The sequence below is a fragment of the Chiloscyllium punctatum genome, chromosome 23 (assembly GCF_047496795.1).
Source record: "Chiloscyllium punctatum isolate Juve2018m chromosome 23, sChiPun1.3, whole genome shotgun sequence".
NCBI lineage: Eukaryota > Metazoa > Chordata > Chondrichthyes > Orectolobiformes > Hemiscylliidae > Chiloscyllium > Chiloscyllium punctatum.
In genome coordinates this window covers 71,289,137-71,307,062 of record NC_092761.1, presented here as the reverse complement: position 1 = coordinate 71,307,062, position 17,926 = coordinate 71,289,137, and the positions used below count along the sequence as shown (strand labels likewise).

The window sequence follows — 17,926 nt, the reverse complement described above, 5'->3', positions numbered from 1 at the left end:
TCTCCTTACTGAATCAGAATGTTGTGGGGTGAAATCACATTCCTGAGACTTGAGCATTAAACTAAAATGTATTGCTGGAGAGCTACATAGTTGGAGCTGCTGAATTTTAGATCAATGTCAAATTGAAGGACTATGTGGCCTCTTGGGTGTGCACAAAATATCCCATAGTACTAATGAAAGAAGTACACTTGAATTCATCGAATATACTGATAATAAATGAGCTTTCAATGAACATCACAGACTATCTGGCAATTGGCTTCACTATTGTTTGTAGGACCTTGCTGTGCATTCACTTAGTTGCCACAGTTTCTACAACAGTGATTTTTCTTCTCCTAATTAGACAACAGTATAACACTTTAGGATATTCTGAGATCATGAAAAGTTACGTAGAAACCCTTTCTGACACAAAACAAAATGTGGCTAAACTAGTGATGGTTGTGGACATTTCCTCCCTTCTGACCACAGCTGTTACTTTACTTTCAGGCCATCCTCCAGTTCTGTTACAGAGTCATACGCAAGAATCTGTAGTAGGAATTTTAACAGTATAAAGTAGGAAGCATGGGACCTTATTACTGCAGCTCCAGCCACTAGGCATACAAGTTCATCTAACTGAGTGTAGTTTGAAATTCATGGACATTTTTGTGTCAGGCTGTTGTTGTGGTTTGATTTGGTTGAGGAATCACAAATTCCTTTGAGACACTTATGCAGAATTTTACTGACATCACTGTTAATTTGACAATATTTTGTGAATTGTTACCTGCTTAAGAAGAGTTAAACTGCAATTCTTCAAGAAGTACAATGAATCTTCATTCATGATTTAGCTATATTGAACTATCTTGCATGAACTCAGCAGGAAGGAAACAATCATTATCCTCGTTCTCATCACCAGATCAGTTGTGTTTGGCTGACTGTCAATCGTCTCTCTGTGATGTGGATTGATTATGTCTGAATGTTGCTGGTACCCTCTCTGTGATGTGGATCAATCATGTTTGATTGACTGCCGATTCCCTATATTCAAGGTGGATTGTTCATTTACCCACTGAGCAATTCCTGGCTATGATGTAGCTGTATAGTACACTGTACGTGAGGAAGATGATATTCTAACAAAATTAACTTATCTAAAGAAGTTAGTAATTCACTCATTGAATAGAGTAAACTTGAAATGACACAAATTGCAGGTAATGCATTTATGCCACTGGAGGAATTAAGCTTGCAGAGTTGAAGTATTTTGCGTCAAGGCATGGCTTTGAGAACCTGACAAACTGCAACAGTAACCAAGTATGTGGACCTAAACTGGCATGAGCTGAATGATAACAGATTGAATCCTCAACTGAAATAGGGCATCACTGAGGTTACTACATGTATGCTAAAACTAATTGAACATCTTCAAAAATGAATGAGAAAAGTTGAGCCTTTCAAGAAGAAGTTTGATTCTAGACATTCCAGATGGTGCACATTAATAATTCAGGAGCATGAATCAATCATTGGAGCCTGTCTTCCCTTTAATATCTTCCATTCTCAGATCATGTGGGAAGGACCTAAGCATGTGTGAGAAGTACTCTTAGAAAGATTGATTTTACAAACACGTGTAAGTATGAATTTGTCCTTATAGTATCTCAAGACAGTAATAGTCAAAATGAATATCAGGAACACACTTAAAAATACAAGTCAAGGGGAATAAATGGGCACAGAGTTGCAATGGGACAGTAGTGGGACATCCTATAGATATTCAACCTGGGAGAGTACATCCCTGGCACAGTAATTAGGTGGTCAATACAGCCAAGCATAAAGATGTGAAGTTAAAGACTAAGGAATGAATAAGCAATTTGTGTTGAAGCTACATCACCTCCAATTACTTTTGTAAAGAAGATGAGTAAGAATTGCTGTCTGTTTATGCCTGACTCTTGGGAGGAGAGAGGCTGCAGCATATTGAATTCAAGACAAGCTGTGCAAAAGGTTGTTGGAAAAATGTGCATTGTAATTCTAAAATGTGGATTCTAAGTTGTGTTTTGCCATTTCTCTTTCGACAGTATTAGACTTAGTAGCCAATGGAAGGAAACCAGCAATCTGAACTTTTTTTTAACAGCAGTTTGGTTTTTGTTTTCTTAATGTTTTATTGCCAGTGATTATAAATCACTGCTGGTGTTGTGCATTGTATCAGTGACTATTGCATTGCAGTGTTATTCAATGTTGTTTTAATTTCAACTGGAGAAAATAGAAGAAAATGAAAATAATTGAGATTTCCTTTTTATATGCCACAGTCTGGTTAGTATCTGATGTGGTGTTTTAAGTGAAACTTTGGGGTATTGGAAAGCAACATCGAGAGCTCTATCATACACCAGAAAGGGTGCTTTCACTGACACCCAGGAGCATGCATAGTAGTGGTGAAATCTCTCAAATAAACAGAAGTAAAGAATGATTAAAACCTTAACACATCCTTAAAAGCGATAGAAAAATAATGAAAAGCATACAAGTGAGGAGAAAAAAATCTGTTAAAAAAGGAGTTTTTAAAAACATTTTTAGTAATCAGCTTTATATTGCACATTTTTAGAATAGTTAGTGGTGATCATGTGTAGTTGGAATGTATCAACAGATGACTGGTGTCAACAGATACTTTCCACAAGAAATTATGTGCAGCAGCCTCAAGCAAGAATCCAGTTTGCTTCTATCAGGAATCAGAACAAAATTCAAGAAACCTTTATAATGTTGATATCAATGGATTTGAAAAATGTTGTGCTGGAAAAACAGAGCAGGCCAGGCAGCATGCAAGGAGCAGGAGAATCGACGTTTCGGGCATAAGCCCTTCTTCAGGAATGAGGCTGGTGTGCCGAGCGGGCTGAGATAAAATGTAGGGGGGAGGGAATTTGGGGGAGGGCGCTGGGAATACGATAGGTGGAAGGAGGTGAGGGTGAGGGTGATAGGCTGGAGGGGGGGTGGGGGCGGAGAGATCGGGAAGAAGATTGCAGGTCAAGAGGGCGGTACTAAATCTGGGGGTTGGGACTGAGATAAGGTGGGGGAAGGGGAAATGAGGAATCTGGAGAAATCTCCATTCATACCGTGTGGTTGGAGGTGGAAGATGAGGCGCTCTTCCTCCAGGCGTCGTGTGACCAGGGTCTGGCGATGGAGGAGGCCAAGGACCTGCATGTCATTGGCGGAGTGGGAGGGGGGTTTTAAAGTATTCAGCCACGGGGCAGTTGGGTTGGTTGGTGCGGGTGTCCCAGAGGTGTTCCCTGAAACGTTCCGCAAGTAGGTGGCCTGTCTCCCCAGTGTAGAGGAGACCACATCGGGTGCAGTGGATACAGTTAATGATGTGTGTGGAGGTGCAGGTGAATTTGCAACGGATATGGAAGGATCCATTGGGGAGTTGAGGGGAGAGGTGTGGGCACAAGTTTTGCACTTCTTGTGGTTGCAGGGGAAGGTGCCGGGAGTGGAGGTTGGGTTGGTGGGGTTGTAGACCTGACGAGGGAGTCGCGGAGGGAGTGGTCTCTCCGGAACACTGATAGGGGTGGGGAGGGAAATATATTCCTGTTGGTGGGGTCTGTTCGGAGGTGGCGGAAATGACGGAGGATGATACAATGTATCCGGAGGTTGGTGGGGTGGAAGGTGAGGACCAGTGGGGTTCTGTCCTGGTGGCGATTGGAGGGGTGGGGTTCAAGGGCGGAAAGTGGAGGAGATGCGGTGGAGAGCATCGTCGACCACGTCGGAGGGGAAATTTGAAGAAGGAGTCCATTTGGTTTGTTCAGTAGTGGAATTGGTCCTCCTGGGAGCAGATGCGGCGGAGGCGAAGGAATTGGAAATATGGGATGGCATTTTTACAGGGGGGTAGGGTGGGAGGAGGTGTAATCTAGGTAGCTGTGGGAGTCGGTCGGTTTGTAGTAAATGTCTGTGTTGAGTCGGAGGAAGAGCGCCTCATCTTCCGCCTGGGAACTCTCCAACCACACGGGATGAATGTAGATTTCTCCAGATTCCTCATTTCTCCTCCCCTCACCTTATCTCAGTCCCAACCCCTGGATTCAGCACCACCCTCTTGACCTGCAATCTTCTTCCCAACCTCTCCGCCCCTACCCCCCTCGCTGGCCTATCACCCTCACCCTCATCTCCTTCCATCTATGTATTCCCAGCGCCCCTCCCCCAAATTCACTCCCCCCTACCTTTTATCTCAGCCTGCTTGGCACACCAGCCTCATTCCTGAAGAAGGGCTTATGCCCAAAACATCGATTCTCCTGCTCCTCAGATGCTGCCTGGCCTGCTGTGTTTTTCCAGCACGACATTTTTCAACTCTGGTACTCCAGCATCTGCAGTCCTCACTTTCTCCTGATATCAATGGATGTCTGGCTGTCTAACATGACAATCTATAGTACTTCTACAGGGACTTGTATCTCAGATTCTGCCACAGGAACCTTGCTGGTTTAAAGCATAAAAGGAGATGAGATTTAACTATTGACTGAATGTTAGAAATTAATGGTGGCTCAGTGGTCAGCATTGCTACCTCACAGTATTAGTATCCTAGGTTTTACTTCACACATGGGTGATTGTCTTTTTAAGGATGGGAGTGAGGGTGTGGTCAATTTCCACAGGGGTCAGTGTTGAAATGATAAGTATACACATTTTCATCAACAAACTGGATGAAGGAATTGAGGGTATTTTGGCTAGGTTTGCAAATGATCGAAAGATAAGTCAAGCGACAAGTAGTGATGAGGAAAGGGTGAGACAGCGGAAGGGCTTGAACAGGCTAAAAGAGTAGACAAAGAAGTGGAAGATAGAATAGAATCTGGGAAAATGTGCGGTTATACTCTTTGGTAGGAAGAATAGATGTTTTGATTGATTGATTTATTGTTGTTTTGCATGCAGATCAATGAGGAAAGGCTTCAGAAATCTGAAGCACTAAGTGACTTAGGAGTACTAGTTGAGGATTCTCTTAAGGTTAATGGGCAGGTTCAGTTGCAGTAATGAAGGTAAATACAATGTTAGTATTAATTTCGGGTATTTCAGAATACAAGAGCATTGATGTACTGCTGAGGCCCTGAATATGAGGAAGAATGTGCTGGTATTAGATGATCTTGGGGATGAAAGGCTAGTCATATGGAGAATGGTTCAGGATTCTGGACCTGTAGTTGATACAGGTTAGAAGAATGAGGAGGAGGGATATTATTGAAGCTTAAAGAATGCTGAAAGGCCTAGATATGGAGATGTTTCCACTAGTAGGAGAGACTAAGACCCAAGGGCACAGCCTCAGAGTGAAGGAGGAATTTCTTCAGTCAGAGGATGGTAAATCTGTAGAACTCATTGCCCCTGGAAAATGACACTGGAAAGGTAGCAGTGGGGAACAAGGAAATGGTTAAGGAACTGAACAATTACTTTGTGTCAATCTTGACAGTGGAAGACACGAGTAATATTCCAAAACTTCAAGAGAGTAAGGGAGCAGAGCTGAGTATGGTGGCCATCACCAAGGAGAGATGCTAGAAAAACTGAATGGCGTGAAGGTGGATAAATCACCTGGACCAGATGGAATATACTCAGAGTTCTAAAGGAGATAGCTGAGGAGATAATGGAGATATTAGTGGTGATCTTTCAGGAATCGTTAGAAGTGGGGGGAGGGTCCCAAAGGACTGGAAAATCACTAATATGACACCCCTTTTTAAAAAGGAAGTAAGGCAAAAGAGGGAAAATTATAGACCAATTAGCCTAAACTCGGTGTTGGGTAAAACTCTGGAATCTATTGTGAAGGATCAGATTTCTGAATACTTGGAAGTGTATGGTAATACAGGGCACAGTCAGAATGGTTTCATCAAAGGGAGGTCATGCCTGACAAATCCGGTAGAATTCTTTGAGGAAATAGCAAGTAGGTTAGACCAAAGAGAGCCAATGGATGTTATCGACCTGGACTTCAAAAAGGCCTTTGACAAGGTGCCAAACAGGAGGCTACTGAGTAAGATCAGGGCCTATGGTGTTAGAGGCAAGATGCTAGTATCGATAGAAGCTTCACCATCTGGCAGAAAGCAGGATGGCAGCCAGTGGTGTTCCACAAAGCTCACTGTTAGGGGCACAATTTTCCACTTTAGATATTAATGATTTAAGTGAAGGAACTGAGGGCATTCTGGCAAGGCTTGTAGATGATACAAAGATAGGTAGAGGGACAGGTTGCATTGAGGAGGCAGGGAGGCTGCAGAAGATTTGGTCAAGTTAGAAGAGTGGGCAAAGAAGTGGCAGATGTAGTATAATATGGGAAAGTATGAGGTCATGCACTTTGATAGGGAGAATAAAGACATGGACTATTTTATAAATGGGGAGAAAATTCAGAAGTCTGAAGTGCAAAGAGACTTGGTAGTTCTAGTCCAGGATTCTCTCAAGGTAAACTTGCAGGTTGAGTCAGTAGTTAGGAAGGCAAATGCAATGTTGGCATTTATTTTGAGAGGACTTAAATATAAAAGCAGAGATGTACTTCTGAGGCTCTATAAGGCTCTGGTCAGACCACATTTGGAGTATTGTGCAGTTTTGGGCCCCATATCTCAGGAAGCATGTACTGGCCTGAAGTGTAATCAGACAAGGTTCACAAGAATGGTCCTCAGAATGAAGTGCTTAACATATGAGGAACATTGAGGACTCTCTGTTTATACTCGATGGAGTTTAGAAGGATGACAGGGATCTAATTGAAACATACAGAATACTGAATGGCCTGGACAGAGAAGATGTTGGAAGGATGTTTCCATTAGTAGGAGAGACTAGAATCTAAGGGTACAACCTTGAAGAAAAAGGAAGAACTTTTAGAACTGAGATAAGGAGAAACATTTCAGCCAAAGAGTGGTGAATCTATGGAATTTATTGCCACTGATGTCTGTGGAGGCCAGGTCATTGAGTACATTTAAGACTAAGATAGATAGGTTCTTGAGTATCAAAGGGGTCAAGGGTTACAGGGGGAAACTGGGAGAATGGGTTTAATAAACTTATCAGCCACGATTGAATGGCCTAATTTCTGCTCCTATGTCTTGTGGTCTTATAGAAGGCTGTGGAGACCAAGCCATTGAGTGCATTGAAGACAGAGATACTCAGAGTTTTAATTAATGAGGATGTCAAAGTTTATGGGGAAAAGGCAGGAGAATGGAGTTAAGAAACATGTCAATCACCATTGAATGGCAAAGCAGACTTGATGGACTGAATGGCCTAATTCTGCCCCTGTATTTTATGGTCGTATGGTGTAAATATATAGCATCCTTAGATGGGACAGTAGAGTAATATCTGGAGCTATATATTGCAGTTGACAGGCAGTACACTAAAGGAAGCTAAAAGCTGACATTCAGGTGCAGCAGGCAATGACATTTCTCTCTCGTCTGCCCTGGCATTTGCAACTTTTAACACTTAGCAGCTGAACCAGTTTGAGGATTATTTTCAAGTAGAATTCCAAAACTCAAAAGACATGGTTGCAGCTCAGTATCAAATTTGTTCTCTTTCTGCTTCAAAATCATCATTGTCTGGCACAGTTGAAAATTTTTTTTTAGATTACTTACAGAGTGGAAACAGGCCCTTTGGCCCAAAAAGTACACACCAACCCATTCAACTCAAACTATAGGCAATTTAGCATGGCCAATTCACCTAACCTGCATATTGTTGGACTGTGGAAGGAAACCTGGGGAGAATGTGCAAATTCTTTACCGGCAGTTGCCCAAGGTGGGGAATTGAACCCAGGTCTCTAGCCCTGTAAGGTAGCAGTGCTAACCACTGTGCCAACCAGTTGAATGCACTTAAATGCCCAGTTGTCAGACTCTCCTGATAGTTTGGTTACATGGCAGCCCGACCTCTGTTCCAGTTTCTTTTCTCAAAAAGAAAACATATCTGGTCTCTTTCATGCCTTCACTTTTAATGAGATTAAACACCAGTTTTAGATGCATTTTATCACTAGGTAAAAAACAGCAGAACAAAATAAAATTACATTTAGCCTCCATCACTCATTCTTCATGCAAAATTGATACAATTTCTTATGATTTCCCCACCCAAATTCTTAACCATTCCAGTACAACCACATTTTTGTTAGTGTGTCACCAATTCATTATCTTTTCTCAGCAAAGTGAACAATTTTACATTAACATACAGCCAGCTACAGTTGTGTGGCACTTGAATTTCCAGTTGCATTACTCTCTTGGTATTTTCTCTCAGTTTATGGTCCAAAATAGGGAAAATATGTGGTCTCTTACACACTGCTTTGTAAATCAGAGTTTCATTTTGTCTGAGATCAAATGCTCAAACAAGTTCTATTAATTAACAGGAAATCCCCATTTCAAAAACATCTGCATGCAATTTCCTGGTGGTCAGCAACATATTATTGATTGACCATGTTTAAAATGGATTGTACTTCTAATTTTCCTTCAGCTGTATGTTTAATGCATATTTGATAAAAATTAAGGTGCACATATGCTCACGTACCATTGACTGCTATAGTGACCCATGTTGCAACTCCATCAATCTGGTTGACTCACAGTCAAGATGGAAGGACTCTCTACCTCAGTGTGACTAAGATTTCAGTCATTACCTTTCAACAGAACAGTTGTTTTGAGGACAGTCATGGATTATGGAGGACTAGATTGTGATTTGGATTTTAATTGAATACAGTTTTGTTTGATTGGGTCTTATTTTGTTTCACACGTGTCTCTGAATTCATTTTTAGGTTTTAAATGTAGTATTAGCTGTTTTGAAGTAAGATGTTCAACATTCTGCATACTGTGTACCTGATGCTTACTGTACATTCTGCATATTTTTATTGCTATTGATTCAGATAGTATGCAAGCCAAGCAGGATCTGTAATAGTTCATCAATCCACAATTTTAATTTTATCTCTAAGAACAATTATAAACCTACTTTTATGTGTTCCATCTGGATTCCCCTTTAACTAATTAAGTAAAAGGGTTTTGATTCATTGGGTCTGGTTTCTAATCTCTCGGTAGCATTTTCAATGTGTCATACTTGTTTCTAATTCACCAGCATAGTCTCAGGAAAATCTCCAGTTCATCAGTACAGTTTCTGAAGATTCAGAGTAGCACATTTACCCATCCTGCTTTGACTGCTCTGCTGTCAATGAAATCTGAAGCAGACCATGTTTATCATTTCATTGTGACAGCTTTACCTTTAATAACTGTCAAAATGGTCTTGTGCAAATTGAAACAAAATCTAGTGGCTACAAACCTGTAGTTTAAACCTACCTGCAGTGTAATGCAAATTTATGCTGAATTTGCAATTTCTTTCAGAGGGCTTCTGAAAAGATAGTTGGTACTATACATGAAATGGATATGTTACACTATTAGATACATAGTGTGTTTTTTTTACAGTTGTGGCAAAGGCACTTTGTTACTATTGAAAAGACAGACTTTTACAATGTATCGACCCATTCTGTAAACTTGATCTAGGTACATTCAATACTGACAGACTGTTCTGAACATGTAAAATGCTACAGATGAAGGCAAAATACTGTAGATGCTGGAAATCTGAAATAAAAACAGAAAATGCTGACACATTTAACATTTACACCTTTTCTACATCTCAATCCCTCCTTTTCCATTAGCAATCCCTTTGACTGGTCCATGTGGTCCTTCTCTCACATCAGTAAAAATGCACCATTTTCCACCCCCTACCTGAAGAAATCTTTTCAAACTCAATGTTAACTCTCTTCCTCTCTTCATAGATGTTGCCCGCTCCGATGAGTTTCTCCAGCGTTTTTTTATTTTGGTTTTGCTGTGGGGAAATACTACTTCGTCAGCATGAACTTTCTTACTTTTGATAACTGCAAAAAGGCCTTTTAGCATGATTAGTTATCACGCATACCATGGAGTGTGTTTTGTTTATAATCTAATTTGGAACTTGAAATGCATATTGCCATTCTTGGTTTTTTACAAACATACCGATATCTGAAAATGATGGGCAGTTAAACGACAGATGATTCAAGTCTGCCCCACACTCATATTACTTGAAATACCTTTTGAAACTCTCCAATAGATTACAGACCAGCTCCCTTCTTTGTAGGTATCTATTTTTTAGTTCTAACACTTCCATAAGATCTTCCACCTCCTAAAGGAGCAGGTTCATTTGGATTTACACATGTTTCTATGAACATTGTTTGTGTCAACCAATGATAGATTTCTAGAAGACTATCAGTATCTAAAAAATACATAAAGAATAAACCTTGGAACATTTTAAAGTTAACTAAAAAAGTTTCTGTTCCTGTTTTTGTTTCTAACAGCGATCTGAAGCTGAGGGTACGAATTTTGATTGATGGAACTTTGATCATCTTCCGAGTCAAGCCTGAGGATGCTGGAAAATACACCTGTGTACCTAGTAACAGCCTTGGGCGTTCTCCTTCAGCCTCGTCCTACTTGACAGTCCAGTGTGAGTGTGGCCTTTGCGGGGAGGGATAGGAGGGCAAAGCCCCAGAGGTTTAACCTGCAATTATCTCTGCATTTGTCTTCCTCAAACACTTTATTTTTCAAGTGCCACCAGTGAAAACGGTGTAGCTTCCCAGCCCATTGAAGTCTTGGACTTCAGACTCTAATATCCTGTTCATACTTGTAGCTTCACACCACCATTAAACAAAGTGAAGAAGACAATGCAATTGGCAATGAGCTGCAAGTGTCATTTATCTCGTGGTAATATGTACTGAAATTATGCAAATCAATATTAAATGAAACACTGACTATTCTTTGTTTGTTTTACACTGTCATGCAATATTAAAGTTACCCCAGATGTGTTTGCAGTGTACTGTGCAATAAGGTCCAATTATCCAACCACATGGAATCAGTAGTGAATCTGTAAACTATCGTGTTCAGACAACAATGACAGAGTTGAGGATATCACAGGTCATAACTCATTGGAATAATTTTAAGTCCATTCTAGGAATAGAAGATACACTGATGAGCTCTCTTGTTGCTAATATGCCATTCCTCTCATAATGACAATGTTGAAATATCTTCCATAATTTCTATTTCACAAACTCAAAAGTTACTGCAACTGGAAACATATTTTCAACGTGCTTTTCAGCACTGTGAATATGCACTATATTTATCAGATTTCATATCAGTTATTTTCTGAAAGGGAGAGAGAATCTTTTAAAAATGCAGGTAATTTAGGCCAGTTAGATTAATATTGGTCATTGGGAAAATAGTGAAGAATTATGTTATGAATGAACTAACCGAAGTTATCAGTTAACAGAAGTCCAAACAGCTACTCAGAATATATTCAATGTTGACACCAATTACTCCATATTCAAAAGACATTAACATAGTAAACCCCACTGTGATGAACAATGTAATAAGGTAAAGGTTAGGCTTATTTTCACATTGTTGTCTTTTAAACAGTTATTTTCCTTTTTCTCCAAGAATCATTAAACAAAATGTTTAGCTTCTAAGTGTTGATCATTGATAAAATAAACAGCAACCATTTGCCAGGCACTTTGCTCATGTTCTATGCCTAATATAGTGCTTTAGCACATGTTGTGTTCTTTGCATTCTAATTCTTGATTTCTTAATCTATGCATATTGAAAATGGTTTACCATGGTGCCAATAAGTTAATTATGAACATTTGAGAAAAGTAAAATGGTAATGTTGTTAGAGCTCCTTCCAAACAAGACCATAATGTAATCAGTATTATAATTTATCAAAAATCACCATTTGTTTAAAACAATTTAAATGTTTGCCAGATGTTTTGTGAGAGTGTGGGTAATGAGGCACTGTCATTGTATGTTTCAAAGAAATTTCACATTTATGCAAAGCATCAATTCCTGGGATTTCCAATTTGCTCCTCTGCAGCGCATGAATTAGGAATGATAACCTGGTGATTATGGTAATGACTAGTAAAGACAAATGTTATGAGTTCAGATCCCACCATGGCAAAGTGTGAAATATAATAAAGATTGCGAATTATGGATGGCACCAGGAATGACCTTGAATGACCTTTGCCATAAAAATTAATTTGTCTTTTGGACAAATCTCCTAATTTTGCCTCAAGGCCCCACATGACAGTGAGGAGCACTTTGTAAAATTGACTGGGCAGATATATGACGAAGAGATTACTCAACATGGGAAGAAATTCTTCTAATTGAGAATGCTGCACCATTCAAGCAGATCTTGGCAGACCTGCTGATCGTCAACTCCATTTTCCTGCATTTACTCCACAACCCTTGATTCCCTTAATGATTAAAAGTCTGTCCATCTCAGCTGCAAATATACAAAATGATCCAATCTTCACCGCCCTCTGCAATAACAAATTCCACAGATTCACTAACCGCTGAGAGAATAAATTCCTCCTCTGTTTTAATTGGGTAGCTCCTTAGGCTGAGAATTTACCCAGTAGTTCTCAACACACCCACAAGGGGAACAACATCTCAGCACGAAACTTGTTCAACCCTTAATACTCTTCCATATTTCAATAAAGTTGTCTCTGATTCATCTAAACTCCAACCATCCTCATGAATTAATCCTTCCATTCCTTGGTTCAAACTAATGAACGTTCTTGGGACTGCCTCCATTGTTTTGTTTTCGGTGCTTAATTCATTATCACTGTGGTCCTTCAGATCTAGTTCTTATTAGACTTATTCATAGTGGTTAGATATAACTAAGTTACTACATCATTTCAACGGGGAGTCAGGAGTCAACCATATTGTGTTGCACTGAGGTTACATGTAGGCCAGCTCATGGAAAGATAGAAGATTTCCTTCCCTGATGGACATTGGTGAAAGATGGATTTGTCTCATGATGACTGTTACTGATGATGTTTTTCATTCAAGTTTGTTACAGAACATGAGTCTAGGTTGACCTTCAGTTTAAGTGTGACCTGTTACTTTGATTGTTTCACTGGGTTTTAATAAATTGCTAGGTCACTATTCAAATAAGTTGTTGTATTGCTTGCTTGTGATTTAGTTAGAGACTGCTTTTCTAGCTGATACAAACAAGCCAGAGGTGACTGTTATGGACAAAGCCATAACAGAATCAATCTAATGCCCATCTGAGTAAAACAAAAAATCTTACATTCAGAATCTGGAATAGTCAATCCAAGATAATGTACTAGGCTGTGACTGGAATAAATTCTTTCTCCAAAAGCGTGCTGTTATTGCGTTGCATCTAGTAATTGATAGTCGTTCATTGGAGAAAAGTCAAAACTAACACAGCCAATAATTGGCACTGTCCTAGAAAAAGGATTTAACCATTCAGTGCCCATATTCTAGGAAATGGCATTCCAACCTCTGATTGTCTATCAGAATGACGATACATTTAATTTTGGCAATCTCCATCAGAGATTTGAAAATTCAGTTAATTACTGAGATGTCATTGGTTAGATCAGAAATTGGACAATCTGCTTGGAAGGGCAAAAATTAGACCCATTTTACAGTCATCCATTTTGGGAAGCATTAGCACCAGGTCCCCCTGCTCTACCTCTTAAATCAACTCAAGTTGCCTGGTCCAACTTTTCAGCACTTGACCTTGTTATGGACCAGGTCAGACCCCTTCAAAACATTTCAAGAAGGCAGCCCAGACCCTAACTTTTCTCATTGTTTTAAGCAGGTGTAGACTGGATATTCCAGGAGGGATACAGCTGGCCCAACCACTTCATTTCAAACAAAACAGAATTTATTTGCAAGATTACCAAATGAAACACAAACAAAAGAGAACAGAATATGGAAAAATTTAACTATTTAAAAACCCAATTGACTCTAACTCAACTTAATGATATTATTCCAAATACTTGCAACATTCCGATAAATATCCCCTTGGCAAAAAAGGTAAAATCAAACACAGGTTCCTACAGGAGAGATGTCAGAGAGAGAGGATCAGTATGGAACGGTTTCTTTGACCAGCAGCCTTATAAACTGACCAGCAGCTGCAAAACAGCCAAACTACTAAAACCAAAACAAACCAGAGAAAATCTGAGTTGGGAGAACTGGCCATTCCCCTTTCATTGTACAAGTGTTTTATTTTAAACTCAAAAGCCTTTTTTCTGAGGCAGTACTTGTTAGCTATAATCAGATTGGCTCAAAACCCATACAAACCAGACACATTGGAATCGATGCATTTATGACCACTTTGAAAACAAAACATAGACAACCTAACCTTGTTAAAGTAGTAGCATCTTCACATCCTTAGCTGAGCCTTGTTTCCTCCACACTGGAACAGTTTACCACATTTGAGAATTTGTAGCCATGCAGATTTTTAGCCTTTTGTTTTTAACTTACAGATTACCTTTAAAATGACATTACTGTCTTTATTCCAAATCTTCCAAATCCTTCACTGTCCAGATTGTTTTGATGTTGTTAAGGCAGGATTATATCAGCAGAATCCATAGGTGCTTATGTGGTAGACGTTAGGAGGATTGGTCAATAATGAGAAGGACTGAAACAAGTTACGGGGGAAATTTGTAAACTTGCAAAATGCACTAATTGGCAAATAAAGTTCAACATGGGTAAAGATGAAGTCCAATATCCTTGATCCACAGAAGGAAGACTTGCATTCATATAGCTCTTCATACAGTTTAGGCAATGCAAAATCTATTTACAGCCATGAATCTATATTTAAAGCAACTGTGAGATATGTGGCAGTTAATTTACACACAACAAGCTCGCATAATTAGCAATGTGCTATTGACTATACGATCTGTTTTGGTAATCTTTTATATCAACTTAAGAGGGCAGTCAGAGCTTCAGTTTAACACCTTATCCAAGAGACATCAGCTCCAACAGTACAGCATTCCATCAGCACTTCACTGGAGAGCCAATTTGTGGCCAAGTCCTAGAGAGGTTTTGAATTTATAACTTTCTGAGTCAGAGGCAGAAATGCAAATAACTGAGCCACAACTAACATCCAGAGTTAATGACAATCTACTGAGGAATACAGTGTGTTTAATCTAACATAGTTTATGTTTAGCAATCAGGGATGAAATTTTTTCAAGGGCTGTCTTGAGAATTTCATATAAGCTACGTCTTTGATTTTGACGACAGTCTATTAGTTTTCAGGGATGGAGTATATGAAGGTAATGCATTTTGGCAAGAAAAATAGAGGAGCTGAATACTATTTAAAACAACAAAGACTGCAGAGAGCAGTAAGGAAACAAAGAATTTCAGAATCTATGCAAAGTCTCTAAAAGCAAGCATACAAGTTCAGCAGGCAATGCAGTCGGCAAATGGAACATTAGCCTTTTCAACTCTAATCACATCTTCCATAGATGATAAGATCACGTGAATGTGCTTCTATCAAGTATGCACAAACCTGGAAGATTTTAAGCAAACAGCTATTATTTTTAATACTACATCTCAGATCTAAACCTCATTTTAAATTTAACAATTGATGCATTTGCTATTTATTTATGTTTTAGTAGCTCCTGAACTTATTCAACCTTTAAGATTGATATTCCAGACTCCTTTGTAAGAAATTTCAAGTGTTACTGACTCTCAGTTAGTGGAGTCTTCTTTCATCATCAGGTTTAAAATTACTCTGTCCTTCAGAGCCTCCCTCCTCACTCTTCAAAGCTTCAGTCTCTCCTTTCCGTACCCCTGCTCCCTGTGGTATCCTTCTCCCATCCTTGCAGACTTTTTCCTCTCCCTAATCCTCCTGCTGGTACCTTCTCCCCAAGTCCTATAGATGCCCTTCTGCCCTGGCACTAGGCCCCACCCTGGGAAAAGCACACCCCTCCATTCTCGGAAGAAGCTCTTTCCTGGCTCAGCAACCTTTTCTCTGGCATGGCCAACTATCTCAGGTGCTCAAAGGTCCTCTAGTGACAGCTAATTTTCTCCTGAGGTTGCTGTTGATAGGTTCACTAGTGAGAACCAGCCTGTCATTGTGCAAACACCTCTTGACCAATTCGGTTCCTCCTACACCTGAGACAACTTTTCCCTGATTGGTCACCTCGATAGTTGAAATTCCACAGATCTTTGAGAGCAAGTTCACCGGTGGCCTGCATGTATCTTGAACACTGGTTTACTGTGGATTTATGCTCCATTAATGAAACAATACTGGACACAGTGTGAGGAGAAGAAAAGGAATGGGATTAGACATGCAAACCTTTGCAGTATATTACAGTATATTTTGCAGTATTTATCTCCTCCTCTTGTACAGGGCAGGCGTTCTATGTAAGGGCATTTTTTTGATCACTTGAAGACAACTAGGCTGCCCTATGTTAAACTTGTTGACATTTACGAATTTTGCTTCTTTGGGAAACATAGACTGCTTCATTTTGTGAATGCAGTCTTGAATTTCAAACTCCTGAAAATAAGGTATGATTATTCCACCAGGTTTTAATGTACAAGATAAACCATTTTTGCCAAGGCCTCATTTATAAATTGGGCAATTACGAGACCTGTTTATACCATTCTCTATATCTTTTTGGCCTGTTCTGTCTTCTCTAATGCTGTTGACCACTTCCTCTTTGCATTAGCCACCATACTGTATTTCAGATGGGGGACTGGGGCAGGGTAGTGGTGTATTAGACAATAGACAATAGACAATAGACAATAGATGCAGGAGTAGGCCATTCTGCCCTTCGAGCCTGCACCGCCATTCAATATGATCATGGCTGATCATTCCTAATCAGTATCCTGTTCCAGCCTTATCTCCATACCCCTTGACTCCACTATCTTTAAGAGCTCTATCCAATTCTTTCTTAAATGAATCCAGAGACTGGGCCTCCACTGCCCTCTGGGGCAGAGCATTCCACACAGCCACCACTCTCTGGGTGAAGTAGTTTCTCTTCATCTCTGTCCTAAATGGTCTACCCCGTATTTTTAAGTTGTGTCCTCTGGTTCGGCACTCCCCCATCAACGGAAATATGTTCCCTCCTGCCAGAGTGTCCAGTCCTTTCATAAGCCTATACGTTTCAATCAGATCCCCTCTCAGTCTTCTAAACTCAAGGGTATACAAGCCCAGTCGCTTCAGTCTTTCCGTGTAAGGCAATCCTGCCATTCCAGGAATTGACCTCGTGAACCTACGCTGCACTCCCTCAATAGCCAGAATGTCTTTCCTCAAATTTGGAGACCAGAACTGTACACAGTACTCCAGGTGTGGTCTCACCAGGGCCCTGTACAGCTGCAGAAGCACCTCTTTGCTTCTATACTCAATCCCTCTTGTTATGAAGGCCAGCATGCTATTAGCCTTCTTCACGACCTGCTGTACCTGCATGCTTGCCTTCATTGACTGGTGGACAAGAACACCCAGATCTCTCTGAACAGCCCCTTTACCTAATTTGATACCATTGAGGTAGTAATCTGCCTTCCTGTTCTTGCCACCAAAGTGGATAACCAGACATTTATCCACATTAAACTGCATCTGCCATGCATCTGCCCACTCACCTAACTTGTCCAGGTCACCCTGTAATCCCCTAACATCCTCATCACATTTCACCCTACCACCTAGCTTTGTGTCATCAGCAAATTTGCTAATGTTATTGCTGATACCATCTTCTATATCATTTACATATATTGTAAAAAGCTGCGGTCCCAGCACGGATCCCTGCGGTACCCCACTGGTCACTGCCTGCCATTTCGAAATGGAGCCGTTAATCACTACCCTTTGTTTCCTATTAGCCAACCAATTCTCTATCCAATCTAGTACTTTGCCCCCAATACCGTGCGCCCTAATTTTACTCACTAACCTCTTGTGTGGGACTTTATCAAAAGCTTTCTGAAAGTCCAGGTACATTACATCCACTGGATCTCCCTCGTCCATCTTCCGAGTTACATCCTCAAAAAATTCAAGAAGATTAGTCAAGCATGATTTCCCCTTCATAAATCCATGCTGACTCTGTCCTATCCTGTTACTATTATCCAGATGTGCCGTAATTTCATCCTTTATAATAGACTCCAGCATCTTTCCCACCACTGAGGTCAGACTAACTGGTCTATAATTTCCTGCTTTCTCCCGCCCACCCTTCTTAAAAAGTGGCACAACATTAGCCGCCCTCCAA

General features: G+C 40.2%; 1 protein-coding gene across 7 annotated transcripts in view; it reads left to right on the top strand.

Annotated features, from left to right (window-relative positions):
* The window catches only part of igsf9bb (immunoglobulin superfamily, member 9Bb), a 682,739-nt gene that overhangs the window by 532,554 nt on the left and 132,259 nt on the right, over positions 1–17,926 (top strand). For all 7 annotated transcript variants that reach the window (XR_011963911.1, XR_011963912.1, XM_072593172.1 and 4 more), the window contains one exon: positions 10,226–10,371. Coding sequence is in view for 5 of the 7 variants with exons in the window: in XM_072593172.1 (XP_072449273.1) it covers positions 10,226–10,371 (146 nt within the window). In the remaining 2 variants the exon portion in view is untranslated. The remainder of the gene's footprint in view (positions 1–10,225; positions 10,372–17,926) is intronic.